Source organism: Primulina tabacum, chromosome 1 (genome assembly GCF_025594145.1).
Source record: "Primulina tabacum isolate GXHZ01 chromosome 1, ASM2559414v2, whole genome shotgun sequence".
In the NCBI taxonomy this organism is placed as follows: Eukaryota; Viridiplantae; Streptophyta; class Magnoliopsida; order Lamiales; family Gesneriaceae; genus Primulina; species Primulina tabacum.
The window spans coordinates 7,517,229-7,532,361 of NC_134550.1; the positions used below are offsets into that span (position 1 = coordinate 7,517,229).

The 15,133-nt window shown below is 28.4% G+C and overlaps 1 protein-coding gene and 1 pseudogene across 1 annotated transcript; one reads left to right on the forward strand and one right to left on the reverse strand.

Annotated features, from left to right (window-relative positions):
- The first annotated feature begins 8,414 nt into the window (after positions 1–8,414).
- Positions 8,415–9,404, forward strand: LOC142538710 (putative apyrase 7). The gene has a single exon (XM_075644011.1). The coding sequence runs from the start codon at positions 8,415–8,417 to the stop codon at positions 9,402–9,404; it is 990 nt and encodes a 329-aa protein (XP_075500126.1).
- Positions 9,405–9,415: 11 nt separating this feature from the next.
- LOC142538699 (uncharacterized) lies at positions 9,416–14,464 on the reverse strand (annotated as a pseudogene).
- Between the last annotated feature and the right edge of the window lie 669 nt (positions 14,465–15,133).

Here is a 15,133-nt window from a genome sequence, read left to right on the forward strand (position 1 = left end):
GTATTATTGTTTAAAAATTTTATGTGTTATAAATCTAAGGTTATTCTTGAATGGAAGGATTTCAAATCCATGGATTTCAATACATTCAAATGTATTTTTGTTATTTAGAGAAATAACATCATAAACTTCAAATCCACTCATTTCATGTTTATATAGTAGTATTTCATCTTAGTTATGATATTTTTCAAGTCCACCCAAAAATAATATTATTTGAAATTTATTCTACTTTATATAAATTATAATATGTAAATAAGTAATGTGTAGATTCAAAATTTGATATATTGTTTCATTATTAACAATAAAATTATAATTCTAATCCATAAATTTGAAATCAATTTATCCAAGCGCAATCTAAATAAATTAATAATTGTTGAAAAACATAGTAGTAATAAATATTATAATTTTGTATAAATTAGACATAGGAGAAAATATAAAATAAAATTGATATCACAATAGTTATTAAAATTAAATTTGAGAGAAGAAAAAAGTATAATACATAACGTTGACCACTTATTTTACCACGTGTTATTGATTTATGAAAAATATAATATAGATAATATATTCTAAACCTTAAATTAAATTATTGCGTCAAATGTTTTCTTCTTTTATATTTTCAATTTATATTGTTTTCACTATTTTTTTTGTCATCATTTTTTTCTTCTCTGTGAAAAATAATATTCTCGCCATCTTCATTAGCAAATCTTATGAGAAAAAATGTATATTCTTCTCTATTTGATGCCTCTACAAATCTCCACACAATTAAATGTTTTGTAGAAAAAAAAAGTTTGTTTCATCAAGCAAATAAAACCAAAGAATTTTGTTATTTCAGTATTCTACAAATTATATTTATTTTTTGTAAATATTTTAACTTAATCTACAAGCAAATAAAATCAATGAATTTTGGTTATTCTATCTTCTAGACAACTGACAAAATATGATTTAATTAACATTTTATTATATTTATCAAAAAGTGTTCAATTCTTAATGATATAACATATTTATGCAATATGTTATTTAAATACAAAAATTCAAAATTACGATAACATATATTTTTTTATATTTCATACTATATTATTGGAAGTATTAAATTTGAATAAATTATTTTTTTTCTGAGAAACTTCTTGCATATATAACTCATTCAAAAGATTATAGATTTACAAAATAAAACAAATCATATTCAATTTAATATTTTTTGAAAAATATATGTTCACTTCATCTACAAGCAAATAAAAACAAATAAATTTGGCCTTTCTTATTATCAATCTTAACTCATAAGGAGAAATATTGAGCAATAATGAATAATTTTTGTAAAGATTTATTCATAAAAATTTTAAAAATTTACCTTCAAAGATATGTCATTTCAGATTATATAAATCTATAATTGATTTACTTATATCCATCCTTTATAAAAATGCATCTTCGTCAATTGCAAGATCATTAAATAAGTAATTGTTATAGGATCTGATCTTTACAAAGACGAAAAATAGTTAAAGTTAGTAAAACTGTCTGTATTCAATCAAATATTGTTAAATTTTAATAATAAACCAAGGCTTTGAAAAATATTAGTTGGATTTTTTTATAAAGAAAAATAGATAGAATAAATACTCACGAAATATTTATAAGGTAATCTTTCTTCTATATCCAATAATGCTTTGTATCATTTTTGTAAAATGTAATTAACCGTCAATCCTTCTTCATAACACCAACCCACATGATTTAATTATTTGGCTTCATTATTTTAATTCGTCGTTTTAAATTAATTATTCTCAATTAATTCAAAATAGATGATATTTAATATCATGTCCTTACACAAATTATGCTTTTTGTGGAAAAAATTCACTATATTTACAACCAAATAAAACAAAAGAATTTTGGTATTTCAATATTGTACAAACTAATTTTTTTGGGAAAAAATTATTTTCGCTTCATCTATAAACAAATAAAACCCATGATTTTTTGTATTTCAATATTCTCAAATTAATATTTTGCGGAAAAATATATGTTCAATTCATCTACAAGAAAATAAAAACCAAAGAATTTTGGAGTTTCGATCTTCTTGGCAACTTGATCCTTGCCTAGCATACGTAGATTGATAATCTTGACATCATAATAATTGATTTTACAAAAATTTTCTCACTAAATTAAAGATAAACTTCTTGCATATATATATAAAATCATTCAAAAGATTATAAATCTACGAAATAAAATAAATTACATTCAAACAAATATTTTTGTGAAAAACATTTGTTTACTTCATCTACAAGTAAATAAAAACCAAATAACTTAGCTTTGACTTTGTCTATTGAGAAATAGTGAGTATTGCTAATGAATAAATTTTATAAAAATTTATTTATCATAATTTTAAAAATTTACATTCAAAGATATATCTTTTAATGTTACAAAAGCTATAACTGATTTGTCAATATATATCTCTTATAAAATAATCATTCGTTAATTGCAAGAATCTCTCATAAAATAATTGTTATGGTTTCTAGCCTTTAAAAAGAGAAAAATATAGTTAAAATTAATACAAATATATTATTCAATCTTATATCGTTAAATTTTCATAATAAACCAAGGCTTTGAACAATATTAGTTGACTTTCTTTTTGATAAAGAAATATAGATAAAATAAATATCAATAAAATATTTATTAGGATTATCTATATTTATATCTGATAATTCTTGTACCATTTTGTAAATGTAATTAAATATCGAACCTTCTTCATGACACCAACCTTGTTAAAACAAAATTAGTTTAATTATTTGGCTTCATTAATTTAATTCTTCATTTTAAAATAATTAATCTTAATGAACGTAAAATAAAAGATATTTAACATCATATCATTATACAAATTAAGTTTTTGTGGAAAAAATATTTTCACTTTATTTACAAGAAAATAAAACAAAAGAATTTTGTTATTTTAATCTTCTATAAATTAACTTTTTAGTGAAAAAATCTACAAATTAAGTTTTTTGTCAAAAAAATCTTTTTCACTTCATCTATAAGCAAATAAAACCAATATATTTTGGTATTTCAATCTTTTCAAATTAATATTTTTTGTGAAAAAAGTTTGTTCAATTCATCTACAAGAAAATAAAAATCAAAGAATTTTAAAGTTTCAGTTTTTTTGGCAACTTGATCATTATCTAACATAAATGTAGTTTGACAATTTTGTCCTTATCATAATAACTGATTTGACAAAAACATCCTCACTAAATTTTTCCTGTATGTACAAACTAAGGACAAAGTTGACAATACACAATAAAAAAACTTTGACCTTGATTCACACTTTTATAATATATATATATATATATATATATATATATATATATATATATATAAATATACTAGGTAAAGACACGTGCGACGCACGTGAAAATACATTTCTATTATCAATAATTATTGTTAAAGAAATGAGATCAAAAGAGATTAATTTACAAAAAATTATATATTAATGATTATGCTATATTAGTCGATATAAAATGAGTAATGCTACATGTGCAACCAAATTTGTACAATAATTATTATAATTCAAAAAAATCAATACAGAAATTTCATTTATCAAAATCTCATGATAAATTAAATATAAAATCTCATTAGATAATAACAAAATCTCACTATATAATTGTTGTAAATATCGCAGTACGATATATTGGTTGTACCTTTAGCATTATCCGTAGGAAATTCAATGTAATATAATTTGTACTACATGTATTATAAAATGAGTGCAAAAGATATTTGTTTAAAAATTTTATGTGTTATAAATCTAAGGTTATTCTTGAATGGAAGGATTTCAAATCCATGGATTTCAATACATTCAAATGTATTTTTGTTATTTAGAGAAGTAACATCATAAACTTCAAATCCACTCATTTCATGTTTATATAGTAATATTTCATGTTAATTATTATATTTTTCAAGTCCACCCAATAAAAATGTTATTTGAAATTTATTCTACTTTATATAAATAATAATATGTAAATAAGTAATGTGTATATTCAATATTTGATATATTATTTCATTATTAACAATAAAATTATAATTCTAATCCATAAATTTGAAATCAATTTATCCAAGCGCAATCTAAATAAATTAATAATTGTTGAAAAACATAGTAGTAATAAATATTATAATTTTGTATAAATTAGACATTGGAGAAAATATAATATAAAATTGATATCACAATAGTTATTAAATTTAAATTTGAGAGAAGAATAAAGTATAATACATAACGTTGACCACTTATTTTACAACGTGTTATTGATTTATGAAAAATAAAAATATAATATAGATAATATATTCTAAACCTTAAATTAAATTATTGCGTCAAATATTTTCTTCTTTTATATTTTCAATTTATATTGCTTTCACGATTTTTTTTTTGTCATCAGTTTTTTCTTCTCTGTGAAAAACAATATTCTCGCCATCTTCATTAGCAAATCTTATGAGAAAAAATGTATATTCTTCTCTATTTGACGCCTCTACAAATCTCCACACAAATTAAGTGTTTGTAGAAAAAAAAAGTTTGTTTCATCAAGCAAATAAAACCAAAGAATTTTGTTATTTCAGTATTCTACGAATTATATTTATTTTTTGTAAATATTTTAACTTAATCTACAAGCAAATAAAATCAATGAATTTTGGTTACTCTATCTTCTAGACAACTGACAAAATATGATTTAATTAATATTTTATTATATTTATCAAAAAGTGTTCAACTCTTAATGATATAACATATTTATGCAATATGTTATTTAAATACAAAAATTCAAAATTACGATAACATATATTTTTTTATATTTCATACTATATTATTGGAAGTATTAAATTTGTATATATTAATTTTTTTTCTGAGAAACTTCTTGCATATATAACTCATTCAAAAGATTATAGATTTACAAAATAAAACAAATCATATTCAATTTAATATTTTGTGAAAAATATATGTTCACTTCATCTACAAGCAAATAAAAGCAAATAAATTTGACCTTTCTTATTATCAATCATAACCCATAAGGAGAAATATTGAGCAATAATGAATAATTTTTGTAAAGATTTATTCATAATAATTTTAAAAATTTACCTTCAAAGATATGTCATTTCAGATTACATAAATCTATAAATGGTTTATATCCATCCTTTATAAAAATACATCTTCGTCAACTGCAAGATCATCGAATAAGTAATTATTATAGTTTCTGATATTTACAAAGACGAAAAATAGTCAAAATTAGTAAAACTGTATGTATTCAATCATATATTGTTAAATTTTAATAATAAACTAAGGCTTTGAAAAATATTAGTTGGATTTTTTTATAAAGAAAAATAGATAGAATAAATACTCACGAAATATTTATAAGGTAATCTTTCTTCTATATCCAATAATGCTTTGTATCATTTTTGTAAAATGTAATTAACCGTCGAACCTTCTTCATAACACCAACCCACATGATTTAATTATTTGGCTTCATTATTTTAATTCGTCGTTTTAAATTAATTATTCTCAATTAATGCAAAATAGAGGATATTTAATATCATGTCCTTACACAAATTATGTTTTTTGTGGAAAAAAATTCACTATATTTACAACCAAATAAAACAAAAGAATTTTGGTATTTCAATATTGTATAAACTAATTTTTTTGGGAAAAATTATTTTCGCTTCATCTATAAACAAATAAAACCCATGATTTTTTGTATTTCAATATTCTCAAATTAATATTTTGCGGAAAAAAATATGTTCAATTCATCTACAAGAAAATAAAAACCAAAGAATTTTGGAGTTTCAATCTTCTTGGCAATTTGATCCTTGCTACGTAGATTGATAATCTTGACATCTTCATAATAATTGATTTACAAAAATTTTCTCACCAACTTAAAGTCATAATGAGATCCTACCTATGTGGGCACTACCATCACTTCATTTCAACGGGTAAGATCTTGCCACACATACAATTTCTAAAAAAAAAAATGGGTCCTATATATGCATGGGCAAATCTTGGCCATCCATCCTATCATGGGGGCAATACCCACATGGCTAGGATGAAATAAACCAAATCGAAGATAAACTTCTTGCATATAAAAAATCATTCAAAAGATTATAAATCTACAAAATAAAATAAATCACATTCAAACAAATATTTTCGTGAAAAACATTTGTTCACTTCATCTACAAATAAATAAAAACCAAATAACTTTGACTTTGTCTATGGAGAAGTAGTGAGTATTGCTAATGGATAAATTTTATAAAAATTTATTTATCATAATTTTAAAAATTTACATTCAAAGATATATCTTTTAATGTTACAAAAACTATAATTGATTTGTCAATATATATCTCTTATAAAAATAATCATTCGTTAATTGCAAGAATCTCTCATAAAATAATTGTTATAGTTTCTAGCCTTTAAAAAGAGGAAAATATAGTTAAAATTAATACAAATATATTATTCAATCTTATATCGTTAAAATTTCATAATAAACCAAGGCTTTGAACAATATTAGTTGACTTTCTTTTTGACAAAGAAATATAGATAAAATAAATATCAATGAAATATTTATTAGGATTATTTATATTTATACCTGATAATTATTGTATCTTTTTGTAAATGTAATTAAATATCGAACCTTCCTCATGACACCAACCTTGTTAAAACAAAAACAAAATTAGTTTAATTATTTGACTTCATTAGTTTAATTCTTCGTTTTAAAATAATTAATCTTAATGAACGTAAAATAAAATATATTTAACATCATATCGTTATATAAACTAAGTTTTTGTGGAAAAAATATTTTCACTTTATTTACAAGAAAATAAAACAAAAGAATTTTGTTATTTTAATCTTCTACAAATTAACTTTTTTGTGAAAAAATCTACAAATTAAGTTTTTTGTGAAAAAATTCTTTTTCACTTCATCTATAAGCAAATAAAACCAATATATTTTGGTATTTCAATCTTTTCAAATTAATATTTTTTGTGAAAAAAGTTTGTTCAATTCATCTACAAGAAAATAAAAATCAAAGAATTTTAAAGTTTCAGCTTTTTTGGCAACTTGATCATTATTTAACAAAAATGTAGTTTGACAATTTTGTCCTTATCATAATAACTGATTTGACAAAAACATCCTCACTAAATTTTTACCGTGTATACAAACTAAGGACAAAGTTGACAATACACAATAGAAAAACTTTGACCTTGATGCACACTTTTATAATATGTATAGATATATATATATATATATATGTATATGTATAGATTTTTGTAATTTTAAATAAATAATATTATAATATTCATATTCGTTGCTTCCATGTTTATATAATATTTTCAGGTTAATTATTATATATTTTAATGATATCTTATTTGGCTGCTACGAGTTGAAGTTTGTAATGCAAGTTATTTCGCAATGCGGAATTGATGGCATGATGCTTGATCAGCTATTTGGGATGTGATATTGTTGTTCTTGCAAAGATGAGAGATGAAATTTGGATGGGATTGATATTAGCAAATAGGATTTATGTTTTGTTTATGGATTCATTTGAGATGGTAAAGATTAATGAGCTAAAATCCACTTACCATTTCCTTGATATAGCAGGTAGAAGTAATAAAATTAGGTTGGAGTGAAGTTCTGTAGAGCACAAACTGGATTACCACCTATTCATGGTTCTATACAAGGTTTAACTTTTTGCTGGCCTAGATAAAAAGACTAATTTGAGACCATCTTCTTCCCTTCAAGATTTGTCTACTCATAGCTGACTTGATCTAGAAGGTGGTGGTGGCATCCCCGGGTCGGAACAAGTTTTTTCTTTGAAAAAGATAATGCTGGATCAAGTTTTCTCAAGGAGAAGGCATCACCTGGAATTACATATGGACAAAAAAAGTGGAAGCGAGTTATCTGTGTTCTCCTGTGCTTGTTTCTGTTTACTTGTCTTGCATTTGCCCTGCAATTTCTATACTCAACTTGGTTTAGTGGGCAATCCAACTTTTATGTTGCTCTTGATTGTGGTAGCACTGGAACCCGTGTTTATGTATATCAGGCATCTGTTAATCACAACAAAGATGGCAATCTTCCTTTTTTTTAAAAAATCATTGCCTGAAGGTCTCCAGAGGGCGCAGAATGGGCGAGCTTACAACAGAATGGAAACAGAGCCAGGATTTGACAAATTAGTGCATTATATCTCTGGGTTCCGTAAAGCAATCGAACCTCTTATCCAATGGGCTGAGAAGCAAATTCCTAAAAATTCACACTAGACTACTTCTCTCTTTCTTTACGACACAGCAGGAGTTCGCAGACTGCCGAATTCAGAATCTGAATGGCTCCTTGGTAATGCTTGGTCGATTCTTAAGAGTTCACCTTTTTTGAGCAAAAAGGAGCGGGTTAAAATCATCACCCGCATAGAGGAAGCTTATTATGGATGAATTGCTTTAATTATCACACCGATGCCTTAGTATCTATTCCCAAGGAAAAATACGGTGCACTTGACTTGGGTGGCTCATCGTTGCAGGTTACATTTGAAGGCAAGCAAATTGACCATGATGATACAAGCCTAAAATTGAGCATTGGCTCTGTTAATCATCGTTTTAGAGCATACTCTCTTACTGGATATGGGATCAATGATGCATTTGACAAATCTGTTGCTCATCTTCTCGAGCAACTTCCGCAGATCATCAATGAAGATTTGGTCGGTGGAAATCTTGAAATGAAGCATCCGTGTTTACAAAATGGTTGCAAAGAGCCGTACTCATGTTCACGTTGCACATCTATTCACCAAAAGGTTGGAAGTCCTCCAATTAGTGGTAAAAAACTGAGCAACGGAGGAAAGGCTGGAGTTCTAGTTCAGCTAGTTGGAGCTCCAGACTGGGAGGAATGTAGTGCACTGGCTAAAGTTGCTGTTAATTTGTCTGAATGGTCGGATCATAGTCCAGGAATTGATTGTGAGCTGCAACCATGCGCACTTGCCAGTAATCTGCCTCGTCCCACTGCTCAGTTCTACGCAATATCTGGCTTCTATGTGGTTTACCAATTTTTACATTTGAAGACTGATGCTGCTTTAGACGATGTACTGGAGAAGGGCCGTGAATTTTGTGAAAGATCTTGGGATTTGGCTAGAAACAGTGTTGTTCCTCAGCCTTTTATTGAACAATATTGCTTCAGGCCACCTTATGTAGTCCTCCTTTTGCGAGAAGGATTGCTCATTACAGTTAGTAATGTAATTGTCGATTCTGGCAGTATTACTCGGACACATGGGGTGGCTTTATATGAAGCTGGAAAGACATTTCCAATTGGAGGAAAGATTCTTAGTTATGAATTGTTGCGAGTGAAGATGAATCCTTTTATTTTTTCTGCCATTTTGTTTGCTTCCCTGTTCATCTGCTATGTGCACTTTCTTGTGTGGGGCAGTTGATGGATGCCCAAATTTTTTCGAAGGTCATACCTCACACTTTTCAGGCATAATAGTGTACCATACCATCCATGTCGGTTCTCAATATTCCTGCTCCCTTCAGGTTTCAGCGCTGGAGTCCTATCAATACAGGGGATACTCTTTTATGATGTGGTCTGCATTTAATTTATGGAAAAATATTAGGTAATATTTAGATATGGTTTTGGTTGTGTAGAGGATACATTTTCGACTTTAGATGTCATGATGTCTGGAAACTCGGGTCTATTAAAAATTTAATATTTGGGTATGTGAAAATTAGTTGAATTTATTGAATATTTTGATAGTATTCCGGCATATTAACATAATGTTTGCAGATGCTTTAAAAAACGATTGTGTGTTTTTCTTTTACAAATTTAGTGTTTGCATGGAAGTTCGAAAGCACTTAAAATAAGTTATTGTAAACACTAAAAGCTATGCTGCATTTTGTATGAAATATTAAATTACTTATTATAGGGATTTTCTTATTCTTCTATTTAAATATTCCATGTTACACGAATCAGATTATTATTTTCTTTAAATATATTTGCAAGGCTCAAAATCATTCTACTAAATATTTTTATAGAGGTTCAATGTAGGTATTGGTTTTAAGAAAACCTGGGTGTCTATGGGAACCATGACTACATGCTCAAGCCCCTAAAATCATTTTCTTTTATGATGTTAGAACCTGCAATCATTATCATTTGGTATTAAACCACGTTAACAAGTAAACCGTATTGGACAAATCTTTTCGTTCATCTTTGTGATAAGTACTTTATAATTTTCGATTATCGTCGCGAATGTTTTTCAGTACAAATTTGATTATACATCGAATTTTTTTACAGGGAAGGTTAGAAGTATTCGTCATTATTCATTTTAGATATTGCTCAAAACAAACCAGATACATGCTTTGATAAAATCCTTAACTAAATAGAAATTTTGGTGCGTTTTTTTCCATTTTCATAAGAATATTTTTTCTTGGAAATAAATAAAACCATTTTCATCTTATTTTATATATTTTTGTTACAATAATTTTTAACCCATTTTCATGTTATCCTGTAAAATTTTTACCGATTGAAACAAGGGAGAGCAACACCTTATATCTATGCAGATGGACTTGACAGAAACTACAAATTGTTATATTGTAAACATCATCAGACAACGTGATGTCAGCAAGTTAGTACAGTTATTCGTTTTAGAGTTCATCTTTCTTGGGTTGCCTTGCATTACCTGGGAAAAACCACCGCAGTATTTGTGAAAATTTGCAAGTTGGAACTAATTTCTCCGGCGACTCCACATTGCAAAGAGAGTAGTAGTCGTGCTTTAGATGAGGTGCGGCTATTCTCTCCTGAGGTATTGAAGATAGAATTTAATCGTTTGAATTATTGTTAAAACTGTTCTATCGACAAAATCTAGTTAACAACATGAGTACCTTGAAGACCTCGAATGGGCAGACGTCAGAATTATCACAACCCTATGCATAGAATCAAATGCATCATTGGAAAGATTAAACCAAATACCAGCACAAGTAATAACATTATCGGTTTTGTTATATAGGCAGAGAAAACCTTACCGGCAATCGAATTGGGTGTTCATTATGCAGTACTCTCACGAAGTATTTGCTTGAGTTGTTGGCTGGGCAGTTGTATAAAACTAGCATGTTATTTCCAGCAAAAGGGGCAACTGTGCTGCCACGCCAGATTCTCTTGTGGGGAGGTTTTGGTGGGAGTTGCAAAGGTTGTTCTCTTTGTATTTTTTCAAACTCTGGAATTTAATAGACATGATTAATTAAAATTAAATCAAAAGACAGAAGTCTTAAAGAAAAGCTAAACATGAGAGAGAGCACAAAAGGAACATTCAACAGTGAAAACACTCACCAGAGCCATCAAGAAAAAGTCCAAGCAAACAGGAAAATGGAAGCAGAGTTTCTGCATGAGCAAACCGTAGTCTGGCAATTTCACAGCTTCCAGGAACAAGTCCTTCTATAAAGCGGAACAAGTAAGAAATTGGAAAAAAATGAATAGAAGAAAAGGATAAAATGTATAACAGTTCGAAACCACAAGTTTTTGAACAGTGAATAAGAAAAGATGGGATGTCCCAGAATCAACATCAAACGGGTTGGCAAGCCAGTGTGATAGCCACTGATTATAAGCACATTCAATCTGTGAAAAGAGTGAGCCTAGAAACGATTAGATCTAAAGTTCCAGGGTTTGTTACATGATCATATCAGATATTTGTAAACCTTCCACAACATAAGTTACTCGATCTGATGTTAAATGGAACTACGATTTACAATGTTATTTGCCACAATAAAAATCCTAGCAATAAAGTTTTCTTTTTCTTTATGAACTGTTCTTAAAATAAAGCAACAAGATGTTGATCTTTATATTGCTTTGTTCACTTACCATTGTCTCGAGAACTTAATGAATTATAGTAATCACAATAGTTAATAGAATATCTGGACAACTGGACAAAATATCATGGTTTCAGTAATTAACTTTGCAGACAGCAGAATGTTGAGAAAACTAGACAATGATATGAAACAAGCATATATGCATAATGAACGAGAGAAAAAGACAATACTCACTTTTCAGCCTATATCACCCCAAACAAATTAAATCATGCCAAATTTCTTATTTTTCATCTGGTTAACGGTAAGCACCAGATGAATGTAACATCCAACAATTTTCTAGAAATCCAAGCCAAACCCCTGCCTTGTGCCCTTAACACAAGTAGTGGAAGAAAAATGGCGAAGAAAAGCACCTTCGTTAGCCTTCACAGCTTGCTCCATCGACTGAATGACATCTCGAAGTAAAGGCACTCCCATTCGGTAATTTAAGGAATTGCCATAACCTTTCAGTACAAATAGCTCCAGATCATCTGCCCACTCCAACAACCCAACCTGCTAGTCATTCATTATACAGATTAGTCGTAGGAATCGTCATGGAATTTTTTTCATCACTTAATCTAATGCTTAGACTTAAAAATTATCAGATAGACTCTGAGGAAGCGCACCTAAGAATGAAGTCAGCTCATACAAAAGCATATAATGAGAACATATAACAAATACCTCAGATTAAAAATGCGAAAATGAAGTGTAATTACCTCAGATGGACTGAAAATAGCACAAGCTTGATCAGTTGTGTTTAATAAAGATGCTTCCTGTACAAGTCAATTTTTAAAATAAATGCAGTTGCACTCTTAATGAAGCACTGAGCAGAAGTGAGAGAACAATTATTATCTGTTTGCACAGAAACCACATAGACAACACATCCCGTGATGTGAAATTCAAACCCCAACGTTTAACTAATTCTTGAGCTATTTCATTTAGTACAGGTTCCTTGAGTTTCTCAACATATGGTTCCTGACCCTTCCTGATAGACTATAGTCCAATTTAGAAAAAGTAGCATTCAACATTCATCATGTCTGAGAACATAATTCTTATAGCTCTACAAACATAGTTCTTCAAAATGGAAAGAAATTATCTACCTTGTAGTTCTGACAACAATCATGGAATCTCAACATTATATCACTTGCACGGCTTTCACTGGTCACTGCAAAAGCTCGTTGGCGACCTGCTCCAAGATTTCCTTGTCCACTAAAAAGGCCCATTCCAAATGATACAGCACTAGCCGAGGCTCGAGAAATCTATAATTATAAAAAAAACACATGCAAAAGCTGAAGCATGAATATTATATCAGTACAGTTAGACATGGAAGGTGCACAACAGTTATCCATCATATCAACAATCTCTAATGAATAAGCTTCCCAGAAAGATTATCAAAGCAGTAGATAACATCATCTTTTTTTGTAGTTTATGAGATGCATATTAGAAAAGTAAATTCTGGAGGTATCCATGAAAAAGAAAACTGGATTGGAGGAAGAAATTTCTTAACACCTTTTAAAAATATAATCTGGTTCTGCACCTCACAAGAAGCAAGGAAAAATATGTTCCACGCAGAATATAGATTAGCATTTTGCATGTTTCATACACGAGTAAAGATCAATACATCAATTATTAATGAACCTGAGTTGCTTTAATTGGATATAAATCAGGGTGATAATCCTCATGAAATAGTTCCGGAAATTTCTCTCTGGTTCTAATCCCGAGCTGATACAGTTCATTTTCTCCTTCACTAATCAACTCTCCTCCTCTGTGCTTTCCTGCCCAAGGAGAATTCCATCGCCATAACCACGGAGGAATCTTCTGTGCAGATGATTTGTCCTCTTTAACTTTTCATAAAAGGACTTCCAGGCGAGTTGAAAAGGCCACTAAATCTTTTAATTTTTTATTTGTGGGAGCCCGAGCTCCGTGCCTTGCCTGCCATTCCAAGCATCAATCAGGTGCTAATTTAAAAGTGCAAGAATACGTGTAAGGAAAAACCACTTGAGCCGCAAGTGGAAGTAATACTCAAATAAACAAGCTAAATTACTATAATACAATGTTGTAGCTGGATAGTACAAAGAATGATTCAGCTACAAATAACATAATCCGTGAAGCTAAGTTGAACTACACGCTAAATAAAAAAAAATTGTGGATGTTGCATAACAGCAAACAACATTATGAAAGCTAAAGATACGCTTCAGTGGTAACAAACTAGAAGGTTGAAGGAGAATTACCACTAGATTTAAGTGAATAGGTTTACAATGATCAAGAGAATTTGAAGGCACAAATGAATTCTCGGAAATATCCTTTGCTACGAGATACCTGCATAGAAGATACGTAAGATATTCAACTAAAACAAAATTCCATTCCAAACCACGGAAAATCACCAAAAATAACTACAGTAGCAAAGAGAAAGATTTATTCTTTGCACGATCCCATCCAATCAAATAAAAAAACACGAACTTAGTCGATCATAGAAGAAAAAAAAATCTGGATTCATGCCATGCGAGAATTGCAAGAGAGATACCTGGTTACAGTGGATAAATGTCTACGAACATCGAAAATCTCATCGGGATTCGCAAAATTTTCAGCTGCAGAAAATAATAGCAGAAGTGCAAGGAATAGAAGCTGCGTAGAAATGGCCATGGATTCTCCAAAGAGTTCGTTGAGATGAGCTAATACATAAATTTGAAAAAGATGATAAAAACGACGTCGTTCGCAGGATCCATTTTCTACACGTGGCTTTCAGTCATTGGGTAAATTTTTAATCTTTCAATTTTATTTTATTTTTAAAATTAATTTTGTTTAATTTAAATTAAAGCATAAAAATTAAAATGATGCTTTCGACAAATTTTATATCGTCGATCAAAATGCTTTAAAAAATGTTTAATACAATTTATTTTACTTAATATTTGTTTTAATTGATATATAACATATTGTTTTTGTTAATTTGTTATAAAATCAGAATTCATTTGTTTACATAAATGAAATATAATATAAATGTATATTTAGTATTAAAAAAATATTGTTATTTAACAACTTTTCACATCAATTAATTTTTTTAATCATAATTAATATTGTCAAAAATATCTAAAATTCTTTGCTTAATGCTTTGAATACGAATAATCTCTGTACATTGCCTTATTTCAGCAGAATATTTATGTGATGCTTTGTTAAATTGTAAATGCAAAGTCCGTAACTATTTTCAATCAAATTTGAAATTTACTTCATATTGCCTATCATTCCAAATCGATATATAAAAGCATGGAAGTTATGGATCTTCGTATGCTTGACTCGTGTTTGAGATGAGATCAAGACAAAGTTCTTGAAC